This window comes from Neoarius graeffei, chromosome 6, assembly GCF_027579695.1.
Source record: "Neoarius graeffei isolate fNeoGra1 chromosome 6, fNeoGra1.pri, whole genome shotgun sequence".
NCBI lineage: Eukaryota > Metazoa > Chordata > Actinopteri > Siluriformes > Ariidae > Neoarius > Neoarius graeffei.
Window position 1 is genome coordinate 91556390 of NC_083574.1, and position 26030 is coordinate 91582419.

Genomic DNA, 26030 nt, shown 5'->3' on the forward strand with positions numbered 1-26030 from the left:
CATCACTTGTTTCAAATCACATCATTATTTAATTGTTTTACCTCACTTCTAGCCCTAAATTGTCCCGTACCAATATTTTTGGAATGTGTTGCAGGCCTGAAATGCAGGAATGGATATATTTTAACAAATAAAATGAAGTTGACCAGACAAAACATGAAATATCTTGGGTTTATACCATCTGCAATGAAATACAAGTCAAAGTCAATTTCAAATTCACCACTTTCTTCTTTTCATCTGCATTTTCCATACTGTCCCAACTTTTTCTGATTTGGGGTGGTAGATGGTGAGAATCAGAAAGAAACAAGAGTTGAATCATCTTAAATTAAATTACATAAGTATAAATAATCATTCATTCATTGTCGATTTGCTTATTCTGGTAAGGTTTACACTAGTGATGAAAATGAATATAATTTATGCTTTCATAATGCATCATCATGATGAAACAGGCCAGAACAAGAATAATTTTCCTGTGCTGTTTGGTAGAAACATTGACTACAACCACACCCCTTGTGACCAATTCACACCCACTATTCCAGTGCACTGAAGCAAGATAGCTATTTAAAGCAATGTGAAGAAGCTGTCCTGGCCGACAGAGTGCCAGGCCCTGCAAATACTACCATGCAGCTCTTTTCCAGTCTAATGCTATTTGTGTCAAATGTGTGGATAACTGTGCTCAACCCTGTAGCATGTAAAGCTAGCCTGATTAGTTGCAAGTTGTGGACTAACCCTAGGTTACCTGATGTATTTATGAATGGGGACTTCATACTTGGAGGGATTTTTGCCATCCATGACTCTACAAGATTAGAGCAAATTGCCTTTACCAGATTGCCATCACAGCTACAATGCTCTGGGTATGTGTGAAATGCATAGCAAAGAAAATAAGGGATTATTATTATTATTATTATTATTATTATTATTATTATTATTGCCAGGTATTTATGTTTATGCATCACAAAGTGACTATATATATATATATATATATATATATATATATATATATATATATATATATATATATATATATATAAAGCAATAGCTGAAAATGAACATAAAGTATAATATAGTCTTATTGTATTTGTTTATTTATTTACCTACCTACCTGCCTCATTGTTTCCTACCAGCATGGATTTCAGGGAACTGCGCTTTGCCCGTGCCATGGAGTTCACCATCCACGAGATCAACAACAGAACAGATCTTCTACCGGGCATCAAGTTAGGATACCACATACATGATTCATGCTCCACTGTACCGATGGCAATAAAAGTTGCATTTCAGCTTGCAAATGGTTTGGAGCCGGTGTTTAACTACACTAATTCCTGTTCAGAGTCTGCAGATGCTGCTGTAACAGCTGTCATAGGAGACTCTGCTTCCACACAGTCAATAAGCATAGCCAGAGTGCTCGGTCTTTTTGGAATTCCACAGGTGAAAGTTATTCATCTATATGTGTCTGCCGAGCATGGCACCATTAAATAAACAGGCTGCAATGTAATTGTGGTCTAGTAGTTTAGCCAACTATGACAGTAAATCAGCACTGGTAATAATAATAATAATAATAATAATAATAAAGAGTATTAAAGCAAGCTATTCAGCTAATGTTTCTTCTCTTTTGCACTGCCTGAATTCCAGGTGAGTCACTATGCAACCTGCGCATGTCTGAGTGATAAGCATCAGTACCCTGCCTTCTTTAGAACCATACCAAGTGACCAACACCAAGCAGCTGCACTGGCAAGAATGGTCAAGCATTTTGGTTGGACGTGGATTGGAGCAGTGCGCAGCGACACAGACTATGGAAATTATGGAATGGCATCATTCCTAAAGGCTGCGCAAATGGAGGGGATATGTGTAGAGTATTCTGAGGCTTATTATCGGACCCAGCCGCGCAGTAAACTAGAGAGAATGGCAAAAGTGATCCGCGGATCAACAGCCCGGGTTATAATAGCGTTTATGGCAACAGGCGACATGAGGCTTCTTTTAGAAGAGCTATCACGACAGCCACCACCTCCTCTTCAGTGGATTGGAAGTGAAACGTGGATCACAGATCCTGCTTTTCTGCGGTATAACATGTGCGCCGGCGCAATAGGCTTTGGCGTTCCCCGATCAGTTATTCCTGGCCTTCGTGAGTTTCTTTTAGATCTAACTGCAGCTAAAGCATTGAAATCGCCCCTGTTAACAGAATTTTGGGAACGCTCCTTCAGCTGTTCCTTTAAATCGAGAGCTGACAAAACAGAGGGCACACGCGAATGTGATGGCAGTGAGGACCTTCACATGCTCCAGAACCCATACTTAGACACGTCTCAGTTGCGAATCACTAACATGGTGTACAAAGCAACATATGCCATAGCACATGCCATCCACAAACTCATTTGTAATGACACGCAGTGCGACAAGAACATAAAATTTTCACCATGGCAGGTAAAATGCCTCATTATAAAGTTCCAGTTTATAAAGATTTGGATACACATTCTTTCTTTCTTTCTTTCTTTCTTTCTTTCTTTCTTTCTTTCTTTCTTTCTAGACACTTAATTTCTTAAAATAATTATGGACTGTCATTTCTCTTTATTTCGTTGAGCAGTTATTGACATTATAGTTGTCGAATAGAGCTATTTACTGTATTTTTTATTATTTACTATTTACTATTTACTGTTTGATGACCTCAAATGCATGAAGACAAGAAATTCCACTAATTACCTTTTTAACTAATTACCTTGAATTTTCATGAAATTTTGCCTGCAGATATTTGACCAGCTCAAAAAAGTAAACTTCACGACGGGAAATGGATTTCAGGTCTCATTTGATTCTAATGGAGACCCCCCAGCTGTCTATGAACTCATAAACTGGCAGTTTAAGAAGGACGGTGTTTTGGATTTTATCACAGTAGGCCAGTATGACTCATTCAGACCAAGAGGACAGGAGTTCAGAATGAGCAGAAATATCACCTGGCTTGGAGGACAGACAGAGGTATAGTGAAGCAAGTACTCTGACTAAAGCAGTTTCTCAAACTCCACTGGAAAATATGTTACATATGTCACTCAAAGTCCAGGATGTGGTGGTTCATATAACATATGAGACATTTCCACTTGGGTCCTCCTCTGCTGTCTTTCTTAGGTGCCAGTGTCTGTGTGCAGTGAGAGCTGTCCTCCAGGAACCAGAAAAGCTGTACAGAAGCGAAGGCCTGTTTGCTGTTTTGACTGTATACCATGTGCTGAAGGAGAGATCAGTAACAAGACAGGTTGTGTATCACAGTATATACTGTATTGCTAAATGACATGAACCATGAATGTAGAACTGTAAAACATGCCAGGCCTTCCCTCACAAAAAATTCTTTGGTTGGTTGCAGTTGAATTGTGGGGAGGATACAAAAAGGTAGTGGGTGCGGAGGCTTTGTCAATAGTGGGGAAAGAGAGAGAGAAGAGAGAGAATGTAACTAGTTAACTAATCACCTGAAATCTTATTTTCACTGTTAAGCTCTACAAAAACGTGTTTATCTTTAAGAATGGCTCGATTCTGTTTTTATGTTAGTCATAACCTAGTTTTTTGATTCCTTGTTATGTTCTATCTGCTAAAGGCACTAGAAGTGCTTTTTAATGGTTCTCTCCTTTTTTAACCTTGTAGACTCATTGGATTGTTTGCATTGTCTTCCTGAGTTTTGGCCCAACACCAAGCAAGACAGCTGCCTCCCCAAACCTGTTGAGTTCTTATCCTGGGGTGAAACTCTGGGCATCATCTTGACAGTGTTCTCCATCACTGGGGCCTTCATGGCTGTGTGTGTGGGTGCGGTCTTTTACAAGCACAGGACCTCTCCTATTGTTAGGGCCAACAATTCTGAACTGAGCTTTCTGTTACTCTTCTCTCTGACATTATGTTTCCTCTGTTCACTTACTTTCATTGGTCGACCATCTGAGTGGTCCTGTATGCTGCGCCACACAGCATTTGGAATCACCTTTGTCCTCTGTATCTCCTGTGTTCTTGGGAAAACTTTGGTTGTGTTGATGGCTTTCAGGGCTACTCTTCCAGGTAGCAATGTAATGAAATGGTTTGGGCCTCCACAACAGAGACTCAGTGTGTTTTCTTTTACTCTAATACAGGTACTTATTTGTGTGGTTTGGTTAAAAATATCACCACCTTTCCCCTTCAAAAATCTAAAATACTACAAGGAAAGAATTATCTTGGAATGTGGCTTAGGTTCAGCTATAGGATTCTGGGCTGTACTGGGATATATAGGAGTCCTTGCACTTTTGTGTTTTATTTTAGCTTTTCTAGCTCGAAAGTTGCCTGATAACTTTAATGAAGCCAAATTCATCACATTCAGCATGCTCATATTCTGTGCAGTTTGGATCACCTTTATTCCAGCTTATGTCAGTTCTCCTGGAAAATTCACTGTAGCTGTTGAAATATTTGCAATCCTAGCTTCAAGCTTTGGTTTAATTATTTGTATTTTTGCTCCAAAATGTTTTGTAATAGTTTTTAGGCCAGATCAGAATACCAAAAAGCACGTTATGGGTAAAGTACCATCTAAAGCTCCTTGACACCATTACATACAATTTAATTAACATGGAAACACATAGGAAGGCTGTAGAATTATTCGTGAAATAACATTATATATAAGAATTTTCCCTATTTTGAAAATGATAATATCTAATAAACTTAAATTATCATAATTGTGTCTTTTCTTTCTCAAATAAAAACAAATACATTCTTGCTAAAATTAGTGTTCAATGAGAAAAGGTTGCATTACTCTGAGCATTTGGCTGTCATGATATTTCCACTAAAGGAAACATCATGTCACCTGATGCCATTAATGCTATTATAACCTGGGCTGAAGATCACGTCTGCAGTGTAAATTTACACAAAAGTAGTATAAATAAAAAACAGTATGGAAAATTCCCCAACCAATACCCTGTACAGGATAAAGTCCTTACTAAAGTTAAACTATTAGCCAGCTAATCCTTAATTAATTTTTTCCAAGGTTGAAAATAGCTTGTTCCCCCCCCCCCCCCCCCCCCACGAACATAGTCATTTCTTGAACTTGATGTGTTGGAAGCAGGAAAAATGGGCAAGCATAAGGATCTGTGTGACTTTAACAAGGGCTAAATTGTGATCGCTAGATAATGACTGGGTCTGAGCATCTCCAAAATGACACATCTTCTGGGGTGTTCCCGGTATGTAGGGGTTAGTACATACCAAAAGTGGTCCAAGGAAGGATGACTGTGACAGGGTCATGGGTGTTGACGGCTCATTGATTCACATGGAGCAAAAGGCTAGCCTATAGGTTCCAATCACACAGAAAAGCTACTGTAGCACAAACTGCTGAAAAAGTTGATGCTAGCTAAAACAGAAAGGTTTCAGAATTAACTTTTTCAGCAGTTTGTGCGACGGTAGCTCTTCTGTGGGATTGGACCATGTGGGCTAGCCTTCATGCCCAATGCAAATCAATGAGCCTTTGACACCAGTATACAGTGATGCTTGAAAGTTTGTGAACCCTTTAGAATTTTCTATATTTCTGCATAAATATGACCTAAAACATCATCAGATTTTCACACAAGTCCTAAAAGTAGATAAAGAGAACCCAGTTAAACAAATGAGACAAAAATATATTATACTTGGTCAGTTATTTATTGAGGATAATGATCCAATATTATATATCTGTGAGTGGCAAAAGTATATGAACATTTCCTTTCAGTATCTGGTGTGACCCCCTTGTGCAGCAATTACTGCAACTAAACATTTCCGGTAACTGTTGATCAGTCCTGCACACCGGCTTGGAGGAATTTTAGCCCATTCCTTCATACAGAACAGCTTCAACTCTGGGATGTTGGTGGGTTTCCTCACATGAACTGCGTGCTTCAGGTCCTTCCACAATATTTCCATTGGATTAAGGTCAGAACTTTGACTTGGCCATTCCAAAACATTAACTTCATTCTTCTTTAACCATTCTTTGGTAGAATGACTTGTGTGCTTAGGGTCGTTGCATGACCCACCTTCTCTTGAGATGCAGTTCATGGACAGATGTCCTGACATTTTCCTTTAGAATTTGCTGGTATAATTCAGAATTCATTGTTCCATCAATGACGGCAAGCCGTCCTGGCCCAGATGCAGCAAAACAGGCCCAAACCATGAGACTACCACCACCATGTTTTACAGATGGGATAAGGTTCCTATGCTAGAATGCAGTGTTTTCCTTTCTCCAAACATAATGCTTCTCATTTAAACCAAAAAGTTCTATTTTGGTCTCATCCATCCACAAAACATTTTTCCAATAGCCTTCTGGCTTGTCCACGTTATCTTTAGCAAACTGCAGATGAGCAGCAATGTTCTTTTTGGAGAGCAGTGGCTTTCTCCTTGCAACCCTGCCATGCACATCAGTGTTCTCCTGATGGTGGACTCATGAACATTAACATTAGCCAATGTGAGAGAGGCCTTTAGTTGCTTAGAAGTTACCCTGGGGTCCTTTGTGACCTCGCTGACTATTACATGCCTTGCTCTTGGAGCGCTCTTTGTTGGGCGACCACTCCTGGGGAGGGTAACTATGGTCTTGAATTTCCTCCATTTGTACACAATCTGTCTGACTGTGGACTGGTGGAGTCCAAACTCTTTAGAGATGGTTTTGTAACCTTTTCCAGCCTGATGAGCATCAACAACGCGTTTTCGGAGGTTATCAGAAAACTCCTTTGTTCATGCTATGATACACTTCCACAAACATGTGTTGTCAAGTCATGTCAAGTTTGTTTGTATAGCGCTTTTAACAATAGACATAGACCTAAAGCAGCTTTACAGAATTTGAATGATTTAAGACATGAGCTAATTTTATCCCTAATCTATCCCCAATTAGCAAGCCTGTGGCGACGGTGGCAAGGAAAAACTCCCTCAGAAGTTTTTCTTCTTGTTGTTGTGCTGATCAGACTCTGATAGTTCCCTGTTCTTTAAATAAAACAAGGTGCCCACTCACACCTGATTGCCATCCCATTGATTGAAAACACCTGACTCTAATTTCACCTTCAAATCAACTGCTAATCCTAGAGGTTCACATACTTTTGCCACTTACAGATATGCAATATTGGATCATTTTCCTCAACAAATAAATGACCAAGTATAATGTTTTTTGTCTCATTTGTTTAACTGGGTTCTCTTTATCTACTTTTAGGACTTGTGTGAAAATCTGATGATGTTTTAGGTCATATTTATGCAGAAATATAGAAAATTCTAAAGGGTTCAGAAACTGTCACGCAACAATGTAGTATTTAAAGTATTGTGGATTTCATAATATCGTATTTATATTGTATGTATTGGTGGTGACTACTGTTTGTCAAACCAAATTGCCTCTTGGGAACAAAAAAAGATCATCCAATCCAATATAATCCTGTGGCTCTGGCAATGCTGGTTCCCAAGAGGAAGGAGCTAGGACTGGAGATAAGTCTAAAACATGCAGCCCAATTCACCCTATTCCCCTGTGGAGACCACCTCTCGTTGTCTCAGAGAGCACAGGCTGCCAAGTTGCAAGAAAAATACTCTAATATGTTTTTTGCCTTCGCCCAGTCCAATTAGACTCATAGAGCACCATATCATGGAGCATCATAGAATCCTCCATGGGTGGTGGTATGCAGTTGCCCATATTGGCTCCCCGAACACAAAAAAAAAGTAGTTCAGGATGAACTCAAGGCTTGGCCTTGTATGGGGATAATTGAGGAGACTGACAAATTGGAGCAGGCTGGTGGTTTTTGTTCTTAAAACCAACTGGTCAGTCTGGTTCTTTGTAAACTTTCAAAAAGTCAACATGGTGTCTAAATTTGATGTATATCTGATACATTGATGAACTACTTGATCAGTTAGGTGCAGTTCGCTTTTACTCAACACTGGATTTGATGAAGGGATACTGGCAGGTTCCCTTGACCCCATTATCCCAAGGAAAAACAAAAACCAGCCTTTTCCACTCTGTTCAGTTTAGATCAATTTGTCATCATTATGTACAGTATGGCTTGTTTGGAGCCCCAGCAATATTTCAATAACTCGTGCAAAATCCTCCACCCACACAGTGCATATGCCGCTGCTTATTTAGATAACATCATTATTTACAGCAGTGATTGGCAGCAGCATTTATAATGTCTGAGGGCTGTCCTGAGATCTTTGAGACATGTGGGACTCAGAGCAAACTAAAGGAAGTATGCAATTGGGTGGTTGGAAGTATGGTATCTTGACAGGTGCATCCCCAAATTGAAAAGATTGCAGCAAGTGCAGCCTAAAAGGGGCCACCAGATGGATGGAGCCATCTGAAAGGGCTTTGGCCAGGTTAAAGAGGTTTTGTGTGTGGGCCTGCTGTTGCATTCACCTGACTTTTCTCTTCATTTTTTCTTGCAGACTGACATATTGGACAGAGGGCTAGGGACCACTTTGTCCCAGGTGGTGGAAGGGGAGAAGCTGCAAATACATCAGCTGCAAGCTCTGTGTGGGAGAGCTCCACTGCATGTACAGCTCCACCACATGAAGGATGCCAATGCATAGATCATTCATTGGTATCTAGCTCTTCAGCCCTTCAAGTTTGAAGTGATCCACAGGGCTGGGGCACAGATAGTGGTGATAGATTGTTTCTCCTGCTGGGAGGGAGTTGGCTGCAGGCTGGATGGCTCCTCTGCCTGAGTCAGGTGGTGGGGGTATGTGGCAGTTGGGTGTGATTGAGCATCAGCTGTAGGCACTGTGGAATCAGGTAGAATCAACAGGTAACGTGATGAGTTTCACTTGTGTTTGATTACTGGCATTTTACTTATGTGCATATTTTGTTTTCTTTCAGGGAGAAGCCAGTAACTAGAAAGAGAGAGAGAGAGAGAGAGAGAGAGAGAGTTGAGCTATCCAGCACCATATGTATGTCCACGTATGTCCACATGTGTGAGAGTGAAATAAAGTAACTGAAAACTGATCTTTAAATTCAAAATAAATCACACCTTGAGTTGTCAAACCTGTCTCCCATGTCCTCATTTCCCAAGAGCCTTGAGAGTGTTACAGGTACACTGTGACAGAACCTCATTCATAGCACACTGCTTCTGTGGCAAGAAAAGAAAGGAAGCCCCCATGACATAATGGTATGTTTTGCACTGGAGCTCTGGTGACATCTGCTGGCAGAGGAACAGGAGTTACAATTATGTCCAAGCAGTGTGTTGGCAATAGCCAGGACCTGGAGGCCATGGTGGTACCAGTAGCAGGTGAAGGGTCTGCAGCCATGGCAGAGCTGTGGGCTGAATGTGCTGCCTTAGGTTGATGTCAGTGAGGCTGCAGACCAGTGGTAAAGGATATTAATGAAACAGGTCTAATCTATGCACTTTTTCACTTGGCCTGATTGCACTTGAGAAATACCTCTATTGATAAATGGCCTTGCATATAATGACCTTTGATTAAATGATATTTTATATTATAAATTGCCAAATGCACAAATCATCCTGTACTGTTACCTACAAGACATTTTCCTACAGAACTTGATAGAGAGCAATGACAAGAAAGTTGGGAAACTCATGTACTGTATGTATGATTTTGTCTTGACTGCAACTACTGTAAAGAAGCGGTGGTGTGAATTAATAAAATTTTGGGAAACATATATAGAAAAAAAATATACAGGTATAGCTTTAGTTGACGGCTTAAATGGCCCCAAAATGCTGAGGTGGATTAGTCAGGCACTGAGCTTGATGGACCAAAGGGAATAGCTTTAACAAAAGACATCTTTAAATACCTCACAGTAAAATTCTGCCCTGAAATGTCCCATGATATGTATAATGCTCTTTAACAAATTATATAAATCATTACATCAACTATTGTCCTGCAGTTGTATCTTAACAATCTCCATTATTTTGATTGATGAAAACATAACCACTCCCCATGCTCCCAATACAACATAGCAAGAAAACTATTTAAAGCATTGCAAAGGAGGTTACTGGTCTTAAGAGTACTGGGAACCACAGATTCAGCAATGCAGTTATTTTCCAGTCTGATGCTATTAGTACCAGTTCTGTGGATAACTGTGCTCAACTATGCAGCATGTCAAGCTAACACAGTCAGCTGCAGGCTATGGAGTCTTCCTCAGCAACCTGGTATATTTATGAATGGAGACTTTGTCATTGGAGGGATTTTCACTATTCATTACCACACAAAATCAGAACAAATTACCTACACCACGTTGCCATCACAGCTACAGTGCTCTGGAAGGTTTGTGTGTTAGCTGAACAACACAGAATAAGGGATTTTCTTCGAAGTATATATAGAAAATCCAATTATTCTGTCATTAATTAATTAATTAATTATGTGATTATCATGAAAATGCAAAAATACCAGGTGCTATAATTTAGCTTTTATATCATATTGTTTTTATATCTTACTCTGTCTTAACAGCATGGATTTCAGGGAACTGCGCTTTGCCCGTGCTATGGAGTTTACCATCCATGAGATCAACAACAGAACAGATCTCCTCCCAGGGATCACATTAGGATACCAGATATATGATTCATGTTCCAGTGTGCCCATGGCAACAAAAATTGCATTTCAGCTTGCGAATGGTTTTGAGTCAGATTTTAACAACACTAATTCCTGTTCAAAATCTGCAGTTGCTGCAGTAACAGCTGTCATAGGAGATTCTTCTTCAACGCCCTCAATCAGTATAGCTAGATTGCTCGGTCTTTTTAGAATAACCCAGGTTAAAATAATGGCTCATATTTACTATATTCTGATTATTTTTTTGTTGTAGCCTATGCAGTGTTATGTATGCAAGCAATAACACAGAAATGCACACTATTATGACTAGTAATGGGAAAAAAAGGTTGAATAAAGTTATTTACATCACTTTCTATTTTCTTGTCTTTTCTCTTACACTGTCTGAATTTCAGGTGAGTCACTATGCAACCTGTGCCTGTCTCAGTGAGAAGCGCCAGTATCCTGCCTTCTTTCGGACAATACCTAGTGACCACCACCAAGCAGGTGCACTGGCAAAAATGGTCAAGCATTTTGGTTGGATGTGGATTGGAGCCGTGCGCAGTGACACAGACTATGGAAATAATGGAATGGCGTCATTCCTGAAGGCTGCGCAAGAGGAAGGGATATGTGTGGAGTATTCTGAGGTCTATTACCGAACACAGTCACCCAGTAAATTGGAGAGAGTAGCAAATGTGATCCGCAGATCAACAGCTCGGGTTATAATTGCATTTATGAGCACAGGAGACATGAGATTTCTCTTAGAAGAACTGGCACGACAGCCACCACCTCCACTTCAGTGGATTGGGAGTGAAACATGGATCACTGATCCTGACTTTCTGCGGTATGACATGTGTGCTGGTGCAATAGGGTTTGGTGTTCCCAAATCAGTTATTCCTGGCCTTCGAGAGTTCCTTTTAGACCTCACTCCAGCCCAAGCACTAAAATCGCCCCTGTTAACAGAATTTTGGGAAAGCTCATTCAATTGTTATCTTAAAAAGCAAACAGACATCACAGAAGGTGTGCGAGAATGTGATGGTAGTGAAGACATTGACACACTCCAGAACCCATACTTAGACACGTCTCAGTTGCGTGTCACTAACATGGTTTACAAAGCAGCATATGCCATAGCACATGCAATTCATGAACTAATCTGCAATGACACACAGTGTGACAAGAATATCAAATTTGCACCATGGCAGGTATAAAATTGCTTCATTGAAAAGCTTTAATCTTATGAGGATGCATATATATATATATATATATATATATATATATATATATATATATATATATATATATATGGGCATTCATGATTATATGAATAATGTATTCATCAGTAGTTGTGGTTTCCAAGTAAAATATATACTCCATGTTAAGATAAAGTCACACTGTGCCATGACATTTCAAGAAACTCTTTCTGCAGATACTCAAACAGCTGAAACTAGTGAACTTTACCACAAAGAACGGCTTTAAGGTTTCATTTGATTCTAATGGTGACCCTCCAGCTGTCTATGAACTCATAAACTGGCAGTATATGAAGGATGGCACTTTGGATTTTGTCACGGTGGGACATTATGACTCATCCAGGCCAAGAGGACAGGAGTTCAGAATGAGCAGAAATATCAGCTGGGTTGGAGGACAGACACAGGTATAATTAGCACTCCCTCACCTCATCTTACCTCATCTCCAGTTCACACAGAACTGTGAAGGAATTAAGGAAACCAGTAGACTGCAGTATTGTGGCATTTGCATAGCTGGTAATTTTAAAATATAACATGAGATTTACACGTATCTTTTTTTTTTTTTGTCTTGCTAGCTACCAGTGTCTTTGTGCAGTGAAAGCTGTCCCCCAGGCACCAGAAAAGCTGTACACAAACGAAGGCCTGTTTGCTGTTTTGACTGTATACCATGTGCTGAAGGAGAGATCAGCAACAAGACAGGTTGTGTATCATTGTACACATTGTATAGATGCTCTTTTTTGCCTTCATAATCTGCATAATATACTGTATATACTGTAGTAACAAAGGGGTTGTACTGAGCCAGAAACTGCAGCAGTCCATCCAATGACAACCCTATATACCTCAAATGTTAGCGTATTCAAGTAACTAAGAACATAGTTATGACTTTTAATAAGCCATAAATCCATCACTGAGAGTTTATTTGTATTGGTTTTGCAGTAGAAATAAGTAAATGAGTAAACAATAAAACAAGGAAATTAGGCAAGCCTAGTTTTCCAAGAGCACCAAAGGCTGCATGGCATTTGTCACACAAGTGTCAGCAGAGGCATGTACATCACTGAATGTTCCTGGTAATGCTGACTGCCTGCTAGCTAATGGTAGCAAGATTAAAACTGTATTAGCTTGACACCTCACACATGTGTGTTTCAACAACTGGACTCAGTCAATTTATGGTGAGCAAGTTAGGGGTAATACTAAAAAGTAAATGCTCATTAAAATAATATGAGTAAGTGAAGAAAAGTCAAACTAGACTTTAACGGATCGCTAAAGATGTTTCAAAAGTGAATATACAGTTGGAAATAAAATGCTTGTGAATGGATTTGTTGGAGAGAGAGTAATCATCTTGTTTAAGGCTTCAACTTTTATGACTAATGAATCCATTATCATATCTTTATCATATAATTTTATTTATTTTTAGACTCTTTGGATTGCTTGCGTTGCCCTCCTGAATTTTGGCCCAACCCCAAGCAAGAGAGCTGCCTCCCCAAACCTGTTGAGTTCCTCTCCTGGGATGATACTCTCAGCATAATCCTAACAGTATTCTCCATTGCTGGGGCTTTCATGGCTGTGTGTGTAGCTGCTGTCTTTTACAAGCACAGGACCTCTCCTATTGTTAGGGCCAACAACTCTGAACTGAGCTTTCTGTTGCTCTTCTCTCTAACTCTGTGTTTCCTCTGCTCACTTACTTTCATTGGACAACCCTCTGAGTGGTCCTGTATGCTGCGCCACACAGCTTTTGGCATCACATTTGTCCTCTGCATCTCTTGTGTACTTGGAAAAACATTAGTCGTGTTAATGGCTTTTCGGGCAACACTTCCAGGTAGTAATGTCATGAAATGGTTTGGGCCTCCACAACAGAGACTCAGTGTTCTTGTATTCACTCTCATACAGGTACTTATTTGTGTGCTTTGGTTGAAAATATCACCTCCTTTCCCCTTCAAAAATCTAAAACATTACAAAGAAAGGATTATCTTGGAATGTGGCTTAGGTTCAGTTATAGGATTCTGGGCTGTGCTGGGATATATAGGATTTTTGGCACTTCTCTGCTTCATTTTGGCTTTTCTGGCACGGAAATTGCCTGATAACTTTAATGAAGCCAAATTTATCACATTCAGCATGCTCATATTCTGTGCAGTTTGGATCACCTTTATTCCAGCTTATATCAGTTCTCCTGGGAAAGCCACTGTAGCTGTTGAAATATTTGCAATTCTGGCTTCAAGCTTTGGTTTGACTATTTGTATTTTTGCTCCCAAATGTTTCATAATCATTTTTAGGCCAGAGCACAATACCAAGAAGCACCTAATGGGCAAAGTACCTTCTAAGGCTCTTTGAGAACCTCACTCAAATAGCAAAGGAAACATTATGGTCCAGTACCTTAAATATAACTGTTAAATTGTCTATTGTGTAGCTCTGTAAAATGTAAGGGAGTTGATCATTTTTGGTACATGCATTCCAGGAATGAAAATATATTTTATCTCTTTAATCATTTTAAAGCCTATTTTAACCACTTACCGATAACCCCAATTCCAAAAAAAAAGTTGGGATGCTGTGTAAAACATAAAAAAAAAAAAAAAAATTGAAAATCAGGGATACCCGATATTTCATTGGAAATAGTACCAAGAAGAAGAAGCCAAGAAGCCTTTATTTGTCTTTTGTGACACATACTCTCAAGCACAGACTTAAGCACACAGAGAAATTTAACCTCTGCATTTAACCTATCTGAAGCAGTGAATACACACATCCACACAGAAGTGAGCAATGAGCACACACACATACCCATAGCAATGGGCAGCAATGCTACAGTGCCCAGGGAGCAGTTGTGGGGTAGATGCTTTTGCTTAAGGGTACTTCAGCGCAACTTCAGGCCAAGGCTGCCCCATGTTGACCTAACTACATGTCTTTGAACTGTGGGAGAAACCGGAACACCCAAAGGAAACCCACGCAGACATGGGGAAAACATGCAAACTCCACCTAGAAAGGCCCCTGTCAGCCACTAGGCTCGAACCCAGAACCTTCTTGCTGTGAGGGGACAGTGCTAACCACGACACCACCATGCCACCCAAAGACAACATAAAAAAAAGATTGAAACTGAGAAATTTTATTGTATTTTTTAAATATATGCTTATCTCTGATGCCAGTAGCATATTTCAAAAAAGTTGGGACAGGGGCATGTTTTCCACTGTGTTGCATCACTTCTACTTTGAACAACAACATTTCACTTTCAAAACTACAGCAATTGGTATCCTCAGTTCCCCAACAAGTAAATGTTGGGGAACTGAGGATACCAAATGCTGTAGTTTTGAAAGTGAAATGTTTTCCTGTTCTTGCCGGATATACAATTTCAGTTGCTCAACAGTTCGGTGTCTCCATTGTCGTATATTGCACTTCATAATGCGTCAAATGTATTCAATGGGAGACGGATCTGGACTGCAGGCAAGCCAGTTTAGCACCCAGACTCTATTACTATGGAGCCATGCGGTTGTAATACATGCAGAATATGGTTTGGCATTGTCTGGCTGAAATAAGCAAGGCCTTCCCTGAAAAAGAGGTCATCTGAATGGCACCATGTTGCTCCATGCACCTGTCTATATTATTCAGCATTAATGGTGCCATCCCAGATATGCAAGTTACCCATGCCATGTGACTATTGCCCCCCCAATCACAGATGCTGGCTTTTGAACTGTGTACTGTTAATGAGCTGGATGGCTCCTCTCCTCTTTCCTTTTTGCCTCAGCCCATCATAAATGAGCTCAGGCCCAGAGAAGGCAGCAGTGTTTCTGAATTTTTTATATGGTTTTATCTTACCTTTTTGAATGCAGTGATGAACTGTGTTCACAGATGATGGGTTTTGGAAGTGTTCCTGAGCCCATGCAGCAATTTCCACTGTAGAATTGTGTCTGTTTTTAATGCAGTATCACATGACAACCTAAAGATCATGGGCATCCAGTATTGCTCTTTTGCCTTGTCCCTTGCATACAGACTTCTCACTTGGATTTTCTGTATGATATTATGTACCACAGATGATGTGATCTCCAAATTATTGTACTATTTGCAAGCACAGTCTTTCACAGAGTGGTTGATTCCTACAAATCTTTACTTCTGAGAGACTCAGCCTCTTTGCGATGGTCTTTTGTTATACCCAATCCTGTTACTGACCTGTTGGCAATTAACATAATAATAATAATAATAATAATAATAATAATAATAATATTATCTCATCTCATTATCTCTAGCTGCTTTATCCTTCTACAGGGTCGCAGGCAAGCTGGAGCCTATCCCAGCTGACTACGGGCGAAAGGCGGGGTACACCCTGGACAAGTCGCCAGGTCATCACAGGACTGACACATAGACACAGACAACCATTCACACTCACATTCACACCTACGGTCAATTTAGAGTCACCAGTTAACCTAACCTGCATGTCTTTGGACTGTGGGGGAAACCGGAGCACCCGGAGGAAACCCACGCGGACACGGGGAGAACATGCAAACTCTGCACAGAAAGGCCCTCGCCGGCCATGGGGCTCGAACCTGGACCTTCTTGCTGTGAGGCGACAGTGCTAATCACTACACCACCGTGCTGCCCCTATTATTATTATTATTATTATTATTATTATCTTTTTGTAAACATTACACAACCATTCCAGTCTTTTGTTGCTCTATCTCAAATTTTTGAATCCTTTTGCTGACACTAAATTCAAAATGAACATATGTTTAAAAAAAATCTCACTTTCAACATTTGATATGTTGTCTTTGTACTATTTTCAATGTAATATAGGGTTTCCATGATTTGCAAATAATTGCATTCTGTTTTTATTTGTTTTACACAGCGTCACAACTTTTTTGGAAATGGGGCTGTATAATAAGCTCTTTGAATTACCATCATTTATGGTTTCCATATTGACTTTTTTAATGTTAAGTAGCTGAATGCATGGAATCTACTTATGAATTAACCAGTTAATGAAATGTTTACTGTGGTATTTTTTCTGTAACAACTGTATTAATATGGTAAAAAAAAAAAAACCTCTTTGTTGTCTGAGTCTTGATTTGTTAAATAATTTCCAACCAAACAAAGCCCAAGCCAACAAACATTGCAGCAACCTTATACTCCAGTGCAATCTGGATAATAAGTATTATAAAACAAGTAAGTGAAACACTATTAAATTTTCTGAAACTGAATGAACCCTGAATAAAATAAATTGTTGAAAGAAATTGTACATTTTTAATAACATTATTGCCCATTGCTCATGGCATACAAGGTATTCATCATAGCATACTTACTTAGATAAAGCAAATCTATTCAAGCTACGATTTGTGAGTCTATAATTATACTAAGCCTGATCTATTTATACCAGAGATTTACTTAAAATGGTGTTAGTACCTTTTAGAAAAAAAGGTGTAACCTCTGGACCAGTGGTGAGTCAAAAATCCCCCACTATCCTGATTTGCATTTATGTAGCTCACAGCATTTTCATTTATATAGTCAAGCCGGAAAGTCTGCACACCCCTTTCACCTTCTCCACATTTTATTATGTTACAGACTTATTCTACAATAGATTGAGTTCATTTTTTGTCACAAAACTCTACACAAAATAGCCCATAATGACAAAGTGAAAGCAGATTTTTAGACATTTATGCTAATTTATTAAAAAAGAACAAAATGTAAAATATCACATGTGCACAAGTGTGCACACCCTTTGATATGACACCCAAAAGTGAGCTGAGGTGCATTTTGTTTCCACTGATATTGCTTGAGATGTTTCTACAACTTAATTGGAGTCCACCTCTGGTAAATTAAATTGATTAGACATGATTGGGGATTGCCAAGACCTGCCTATATAAGGTCGCACAGTTTACAGTGCATGCCAAAGCAAACTCCAAGCCATGGGGTCAAAGGAATTATCTGCAACCTCAAAAACAGGGTTGTGTCAAGGCATAGATCTGAAGAAGGGTACAGAAAATTGCTGCAGCTTTACAGGTCCCAAAGAGCACAGTGGTCACCCTTCCATCCATCCATTATTTGTAGCCACTTATCCTGTTCTACAGGGTCACAGGGAAGCTGGAGCCTATCCCAGCTGACTATGGGCGAGAGGCAGGGTACAGCCTGGACAAGTCGCCAGGTCATCGGAGGGCTGACACAGAGACAAACAGCCATTCACACCTCCAGTCAATTTAGAGTAACCAATTAACCTAACCCGCGTGTCTTTGGACTGTGGGGGAAACCAGAGCACCCAGAGGAAACCCACACAGACATGGGGAGAACATGCAAACTCCACACAGAAAGGCCCTCGCCAGCCTCTGGACTCAAACCCAGGACCATCTTGCTGTTAGGCGACAGTGCTAACCACTACACCACCGTGCCACCCACAGTGGCCACCATCATTTGTAAATGGAAGAAGTTTGGAACCACCAAGAATCTTCCTAGACCTGGCACCCAGCCAAACTAAGCAATCGGGGAATACAGGCCTTGGCCAGGGAGGTGAGCAGGAACCCAAGGGTCACTCTAACAGAGCTCCAGTATATCATTGTGGAGATGGGAGAACCTTTCAGAAGATCAACCATCCAGGCAGCACTCCACAAATCAGGCCTTTATGGTAGAGTGGCCAAATGGAAGCCACTCCTTTATAAAAGGCACATGACAGCCCATTTGGAGTTTGCCAAAAGGCACCTAGAGGATTCTCAAACTATGAGAAACAAGATTCTCTGGTCTGATGAAACCAAAACTTAACTTTCTGACCTGAATACCAAGTGTCATGTCTGGAGGAAACCAGGCACTGCTCATCACCTGGCTAATGCCATCCCTATAGTGAAGCATGGCAGTGGCAGCATCATACACGGAGTGCAGAATTATTAGGCAAGTGAGTATTTTGACCACAACATCCTTTTAATGCATGTTGTCCCACTCCAAGCTGTTTAGGCTTGAAAGCCTACTACCAATTAAGTATATCAGGTGCTGTGCATCTGTGTAATGAGAGGGGGTGTGGTCTAATGACATCAACACCCTATATCAGGTGTGCATAATTATTAGGCAACCTCTTTTCCTCTGGCAAAATGGGTCAGAAGAGAGATCTGACAGACTTTGAAAAGTCTAAAATTGTGAGATGTCTTGCAGACGGATGCAGCACTCTTGAAATTGCGAAGATGTTGAAACGTGATCACTGAACAATCAAGTGTTTCATTGCAAATAGTCAACAGGGTCGAAAGAAGCGTGTGAAAAAAAAAAGGCGCAAAATAACTGCACATGATCTGCGGAAAATCAAGCGTGAAGCTAACAAGCAGCCATTAGCATCCAGTTCTGCCATATTCCAGAGTTGCAACATTCCTGGAGTGTCAAAGAGTACAAGGTGTGCAATACTGAGGGACATGGCCAAGGTAAGGAAGGCTGAAAAACAACCACCACTGAGTAAGGCACACAAGATAAAACATCAAGACTGGGCCAAGAAATATCTTAAGACTGATTTTTCTAAGGTGCTGTGGTCTGATGAGATGAGAGTGACTCTTGATGGGCCAGATGGATGGGCCTGTGGCTGGATCAGTAATGGGCACAGAGCTCCACTCCATCTCAGACGCCAGCAAGGTGGAGGTGGAGTACTGCTATGGGCTGGTATCATCAAAGACGAGCTTGTTGGACCTTTTCCAGTTGAGGATGGACTCAAACTCAACTCCCAGACCTACTGCCAGTTCCTGGAAGAAACCTTCTTCAAGCAGTGGTATAGGAAAAAGTCAGCATCTTTCAAGAAGAACATGATTTTCATGCAGGATAATGCTCCATCTCATGCGTCCAAATACTCCACTGTGTGGCTAGCCAGTAAAGGTCTGAAAGGTGAAAAAATAATGACATGGCCCCCTTGTTCACCTGACCTAAACCCCATAGAGAACCTGTGGTCCATTATAAAACGTGAGGTCTACAAAGAGGGAAAACAGTACACCTCTCTGAACAGCGTCTGGGAGGCCGTGGTTGCTGCTGCACACGACGTTGGTCGTGAACAGATAAAGAAATTGACAGAATCTATGGATGGAAGGCTTTTGAGTGTCCTCATGAAGAAGGGTGGCTATATTGGTCACTGATTTGTTTTTGTTTTGTGTTTGAATGTCAGATATGTTTATTTGGAAATCTGGAGTTGTCATATCAGTGTACCTGGTGAAAATAAATAAGTGAAATGGCTACATATTTGGTTTTTATTAAGTTGCCTAATAATTCTGCACAGTGAAAGTTACCTGAACACATACATATTCTCCTAAAATGGCCAAAACTAAAAACGCCCCACTCTAACTTCCATACATATTCAGCTTTGATATTTATGAGTCTTTTTGGTTGATTGAGAACATAGTTGTTGTTCAATAATACAACTAATCCTCAAAAATACAACTTGCCTAATAATTCTGCACTCTGTGTAATGTGGGGATGTTTTTCAGCAGCAGGAATGGGGTGACTACTTCTGAGAGAGGGAAAGATGAATGCAGCAAAGTACACTGAAATCCTTGAAGAAAACCTGCTCTGGACCTCAGACTGGAGCGAAGGTTTACCTTCCAACATGACAATGACCTGAAGCACACAGCCAAGAGAACAAAGGGAGTGGCTTTGGAGAAAGTCTGTGAATGTCCTTGAGTGGCCCAGCCAGAGCTCAGTCCTGAATCCAATTGAAAATCTGTGGAAGGAGCTGAAAATGGTCGTGTACCAATGCTCCCCATCCAACTTGATGGAGCTTGCAAGAATATGCCAAGAGGAATGGGCAAAAATGTCCAGAAACAAGTGTGCCAAGCTTGGAGCTTCTTTCCCCAAGATACCGTGAAGCTGTAATTGCTGCCAAAGGTGCATCAAACAAGTATTAGGCTAAGGGTGTGTACAGATATCTCATCTCATCTCATTATCTCTAGCCGCTTTATCCTTCTACAGGGTCGCAGGCAAGCTGGAGCCTATCCCAGCTGACTACGGGCGAAAGGCGGGGTACACCCTGGACAAGTCGCCAGGTCATCACAGGGCTGACACATAGACACAGACAACCATTCACACTCACATTCACACCTACGGTCAATTTAGAGCCACCAGTTAACCTAACCTGCATGTCTTTGGACTGTGGGGGAAACCGGAGCACCCGGAGGAAACCCACGCGGACACGGGGAGAACATGCAAACTCCACACAGAAAGGCCCCCGCCGGCCCCGGGGCTCGAACCCAGGACCTTCTTGCTGTGAGGCGACAGCGCTAACCACTACACCACCGTGCCGCCCCGTGTACAGATATGTAACCCCTAAATAAACTTTTTGTCAGTAACATAAAATTGCATATTTTCTAAAAACTTGCTTTCACTTTGTCATTATGGGCTATTTTGTGTAGAATTGTGTGACAAAAAATGAACTAAATCTATTGTAGAATAAGTTTGTAACATAATAAAATGTGGAGAAGGTGAAAGAGGTATGCAGACTTTCCGGCTTGACTATACTGTATATAAAAGCCTCCCTTTGACCTCGGGGTGGGGGGGTGTTTGAACTGCCAACCTCCTCCACAACAATTCCTGGCAGTTTTTTGGGCTGTCTACAAATTAATGTGAACAGTCATTAACCTGCACTTCCACAACAATATATAGTACTGATGAAAATCCAACTTTTCATACAGTGGAATGAAGCCAGACTGGTTAGGATCTTGGAGGTTGTTCTGTGTGAGAGAGGGTGACAGTTAATTGTAGATAATTCATTCAAGGATTTTAGAATGAAAAGAGTGAAGTGATACCAGTCAGTTGTTGCTGATGTCTGAGGGATCCAGAGTGATAACAAGATGCTTTGCAGGATGTCTTCTATTACTGGTGGTGGTCCTTCGTTGCCAAAGAAGACTGTCTGTGTTCTCATCATGGGGGGTGGGACCTCATATGGCTCCTGAGACCAAATGCTGAGGTACACTTTGTACATTGATGGTCCATTGTCAGGACTACTGTGGATGCCATCCTGTGGTGTCTGACCCTTGCAGCATTGAGGCGCTGCCTCCTATCCCCTTCAAAAGATGTAGCCGCTCGGGATATGAGTGCCCTCCAAGCTGTTCTATCAGAAGCCAATGACTCCAGTTGGGATGGTTGGATGCCGCACCATTTGAGGTTGTTTTTTAGTGTGTCCTTATGTCTCAGCTTGGGCCTTCCTCTTTTCTGTGTGCCCAGCTTCAATTCCCCATACGTTAGTTGTCTGGGGATATGGTTGTCAGACATTCTAATAACATGGCCAGTCCAGCGAAGTTGGGACTTCAGAAGAATTGCTTCAACACTTGTGCATTGGGTTAAGTCTAACACCTCCTGGTTGGTGACTCTGTTTTGCCAAGAAATATTCATGATCTTACGTAGTGACCTCATATGGAATTGCTCAAGCTGCTTGATATGTCTGCGATACAAGGTCCAGCTTTCACATCCATAAAGAAGTGAAGAGAGTACTACCGCTTTGTAGATCATGATCTTGGTGGTCAGTTTGATGCCTTTTTATTGCAAGACCTTTACCCTAAGTCTCCCAAGTGCCTGGCTTGCTTTTTGGATCCTGGTTGTGACTTATTTGTCCAGGGATCCATCTGCAGAGACTGTGCTCCCCAAATATGGGAAGTGTTCCACACATTTCAGTTGCGTTGTGTCTATGGTGATGTTTGGCAAGGGCTGTGTGGTGTTTGGGGCTGGTTGCACCAGGACCACTGTTTTTCCTAGGCTGATGGTCAGACTAAATACCTTTGACGCTTCTGCAAAGCATTCCACAATCACCTGTAGATGGTTCTCCTTGTGTGCCATAAAGGCACAGTCATCAGCAAATAAAACTTGCTGGATGAGTTTGTCCACAATCTTAGTTCGAGCAGTGAGACAGCAGAGGTCAAAGACTGATCTGTCAGATCTGTACTTGATGTACTATATACTCCTAGATCGAAGTTTTTCACTGTGTGGAGCAAGACCTGCATGAAGTACAAGTTGAACAGCACAGGGTCAAGGACACACCCTTGCTTCACAACAGTGGAGATGTTGAAAGAGTCTGAGTAGTCAGCATCAGAAAGAATTTTTCCAGTCATATTTTCATGGAACAGCCTGATTAGCGTAGTAAACTTGCGTGGGCAGCCCAGTTTGGTGAGTGTGGACCACAGTGCCTCCCTGTTAATAGAGTCAAAGGCCTTAGTAAGGTCTATAAACACTGCATGTAGGTCCATATGCTGTTCAATGCATTTCTCCTGCACTTGATGCACAGCAAACACCATATCCGTGGTGCTGCGGCCCGGGCGGAATCGGCACTGAGCTTCAGGTAGGTTGTTCTCAGAAATGTTTGTGATGAGCCTGTTGAGAAGGATGTGAGTGAGGATTTTCCCGGCAATGGAAAGTAAAGATATCCCCCTGTAGTTTTCACAGTCTGATTTTGCTCCTTTCTTCTTGTATAGTACTATTACAGTGGGATCACGAAGATCAGCAGGCATACATTCCTCATCCCAGATGGACAGGAGAACATCATGAAATGCTTTAAATGCTTCCATCCCAAGTGATTTGTACAGTTCTGTGGGAATGCTGTCTTTTCCTGGGGCTTTACCACAGTTCATTTGCTTTATGGCTGTCCCAACCTCTTCTTCACTAGGTGGAAGGTTGAGGTCCTCCAGAACTGTTCCCTGGGGGATTTGTTCTAGAACTGTCTGATCTACTGTAGATGGACGGTTGAGAAGTTGGCTAAAGTGCTCCTTCCACCTTTCCCTGATACCCTCCTTGTCTTTGATGATGGTTAAATCATCTGATGACATGGGGGGGGGGGGGGGGGGGGGCTGTTTTACTTCTGATGGGACCATAGTGGCCTTGATGGCATTGAATAACATTTTGGGGTTGTTTGTTTCTGCATAGTGCTGCACTTCCTCTGCTTTCTGTTCCCACCACTTGTTTTGCATAATGCGAAGCTCCTTCTGTACACTTGCCTTACAGACTTTGTATCTATCATGGCATGATATGCAGTTTGGGTGGTTCTGCCAATCTATGTAAGCCTTTCTCTTCTCATCAAGTAGAGTTTGTACATTTTCGTTGTTCTCATCAAACCAGTCCTGATGCGATCCTGTTCTTGGACCCAGTACTGCCCTGGCCACCTTCGTGACGGCTTCCCTGAACCTGCTCCACTACTCCTCTGGTCCATCAGCTGAAGGTCCCATGGCTTTTATCTTGTCGTCGAGTGTAGTCTTGAACTCTTGTTGGTATTTGACAGATTGAAGTTTGGCTGTGTTAAATGTTGGTCTGCTGAGCTTTGGGCGTTTATGATGTTGGGGAATTATGTAGATCTTGCACTTTGATCAGACAAGTCTGTGGTCTGTCCAGCAGTCAGCACCGCGCATCACCCTCGTGATAAGAACATCACTGCTGTCGCGTTGGCAAGTGACCACATAGTCAATGAGATGCCACTGTTTGGATCTTGGGTGCATCCATGTTGTCTTGTACTTGTTGGCCTGCCTGAACATGGTGTTGGTTATCACCAGGTTGTGCTCGGCATACTTGCTCAGTAGTAGAAATCCATTACTGTTTGCCTTCCCAAGTCCATGCTTCCCTATCACTCCTTTCCACTGTTCGTAATCACTGCCCACTCTGGCATTGAAATCTCCTAACATTAGGAGCTTGTCACTGGCAGGTATAGTGCACAGTAGGGTGTCCAGGTCTGCATAAAACTATTCCCTGTCTTCCTCTGTGCTTGTCATGGTGGGAGCATAAGCACTTATAAGGGTGATGAAATGCTTGTTGCTGATGGGGAGGTGGGACTTCATGAGCCTTTCATTGATACATGTAGGGATGTCTGGGATCTGCCTGAGAAGACTAGACTTGATGGCAAATCCAACTCTATGTATTCTAGCCTCGTGTTGAGCTTTGCCTTTCCAAAAGAAAGTGTATCCGCTACTTGACTCTGTCAGAGATCCCTCTTCTGCTAGTCTGGTTTCACTAATTGCTGCAATATCTATATTATACCTTTCTAGTTCCTTGGCTATAAGGGCTGTTCATCTCTGGGGTCTGGAGGCAATATCTCAGTCCATGAGTGTGTGTACATTCCATGCACCGATGGTTAGATTCTTTGCTTTACCTTTGGTTTGACCATTATGTGGGTAATCCCATCTGCCATGGTGAACTGACCAGAATGGTTTTGGGCAAGCTTTCTTTGGGCCATCTTTTCTTGGCCCCTCCCTATGTAGGGTGGGCAGTGCTGCCCTAAAGAGGCTGCTCAGTCGCCTGGGATGCTGCTGGGGTTCTCTCCTGCCCAATACAAAGAATAATGACCACTTGTCCACAGGCCACCTACGTGCAGGCTTGTGACTAGAACCTCAAGTGGTTACCTCCACCTGTCCCTTTTGCCACTCCCCTGTTGCCACAGGCCTTCAGGTTGGTTGAGTACACAGATACCTGTGCGGGAGTTGTTTAAAGTGGGAGGGCTGTTGCACAGGGGCAATCCCACTCTCTTGGCAAATGGAACCTAGGTCCAGTGGCACGGAGACCGTTACACCTGGAGACCCCTCCTGCTGCAGTGGATGGCCAGGACTCCTACGTGTCCTGTCATGCCCTAAGCGCTCCACAATGCTTTCTGGGACCATCTTTTTGGCCGGTGGGCATTAAGTGTCTGACAGCCTTGTATGCTCAGTCAGATGGGACCAGTCTTCACATGCAGTGGGTGGACAAGCCCTATGTCACCAAGGGTTTGCGACCCGTCGGCTACCCTCACCAAGTTTAGATGGCCAGTCGAAGCCATTGCCCAGGGTGTCGCCACTGTTGCATGCTAACAGTTACTTGGAGCCATTGGTGAGAGTTGAGTGACAGATGAGGTCCAATTGCGGGTGAACTACTCTACAGATCTAGTCTACAGAGTATGACTGTCCATTCATAAGAGGTACTACCCCTCTCTGACACCCCTAACACTCCTTTTTTCTATCCTGTTACTAGGTTAGAAAAAAATGCCAGTGAAAGAGAAGAGGAATCCTGAGTGTGTAGTGTAGGAGTTGAGGTAGGAGGGAAAGTCTGAAAGATTTTTTCAAAGTTTCCCATCAAAAAAGGTGGCAAAGTCTTTAGAAGTCAGGAGGACAGAGCATGAGGAGCTGGTGGGTTAAGTAGTGAAGAAAAGATGTTGTGGAGCTTATGAGGCTCTAGTGCATACGTTTCAAACTTTTCCTTGGCAGTCTTAGCAGAAGTAAATTCAGGTGAGAATTTCGACAGGAGAGTGAGGCAAGAGACAAGATCTGTGTAAAGTTGTGTTTATTTTCCCCATTTTCCTCTGCTGTTCTTAATTCTCTCTGATTGCTGTGCAACACATCTGTTAGCCAAGAAACAGGGCAAGAAACATTCCTAGGTTTGGAGGATAGAGGGCAGAGGAGATCCATGGATGAGGAAAGT

The 26030-nt window shown here is 41.8% G+C and overlaps 2 protein-coding genes across 2 annotated transcripts; both read left to right on the forward strand.

Annotated features, from left to right (window-relative positions):
- The first annotated feature begins 663 nt into the window (after positions 1–663).
- On the forward strand, positions 664–4526 carry LOC132888397 (extracellular calcium-sensing receptor-like). Its single transcript, XM_060924450.1, has 6 exons — positions 664–851; positions 1122–1422; positions 1627–2412; positions 2734–2958; positions 3106–3229; positions 3613–4526. Exons 1-6 carry the CDS (start codon positions 748–750, stop codon positions 4524–4526), a joined length of 2454 nt encoding a protein of 817 aa, XP_060780433.1. The 5' UTR covers positions 664–747.
- Positions 4527–9991: 5465 nt separating this feature from the next.
- LOC132887559 (extracellular calcium-sensing receptor-like) lies at positions 9992–14015 on the forward strand. Its single transcript, XM_060923027.1, has 6 exons — positions 9992–10185; positions 10369–10669; positions 10860–11645; positions 11870–12094; positions 12263–12386; positions 13102–14015. The coding sequence occupies exons 1-6, from the start codon at positions 10079–10081 to the stop codon at positions 14013–14015; spliced, it is 2457 nt and encodes an 818-aa protein (XP_060779010.1). The 5' UTR covers positions 9992–10078.
- Positions 14016–26030: the final 12015 nt, after the last annotated feature.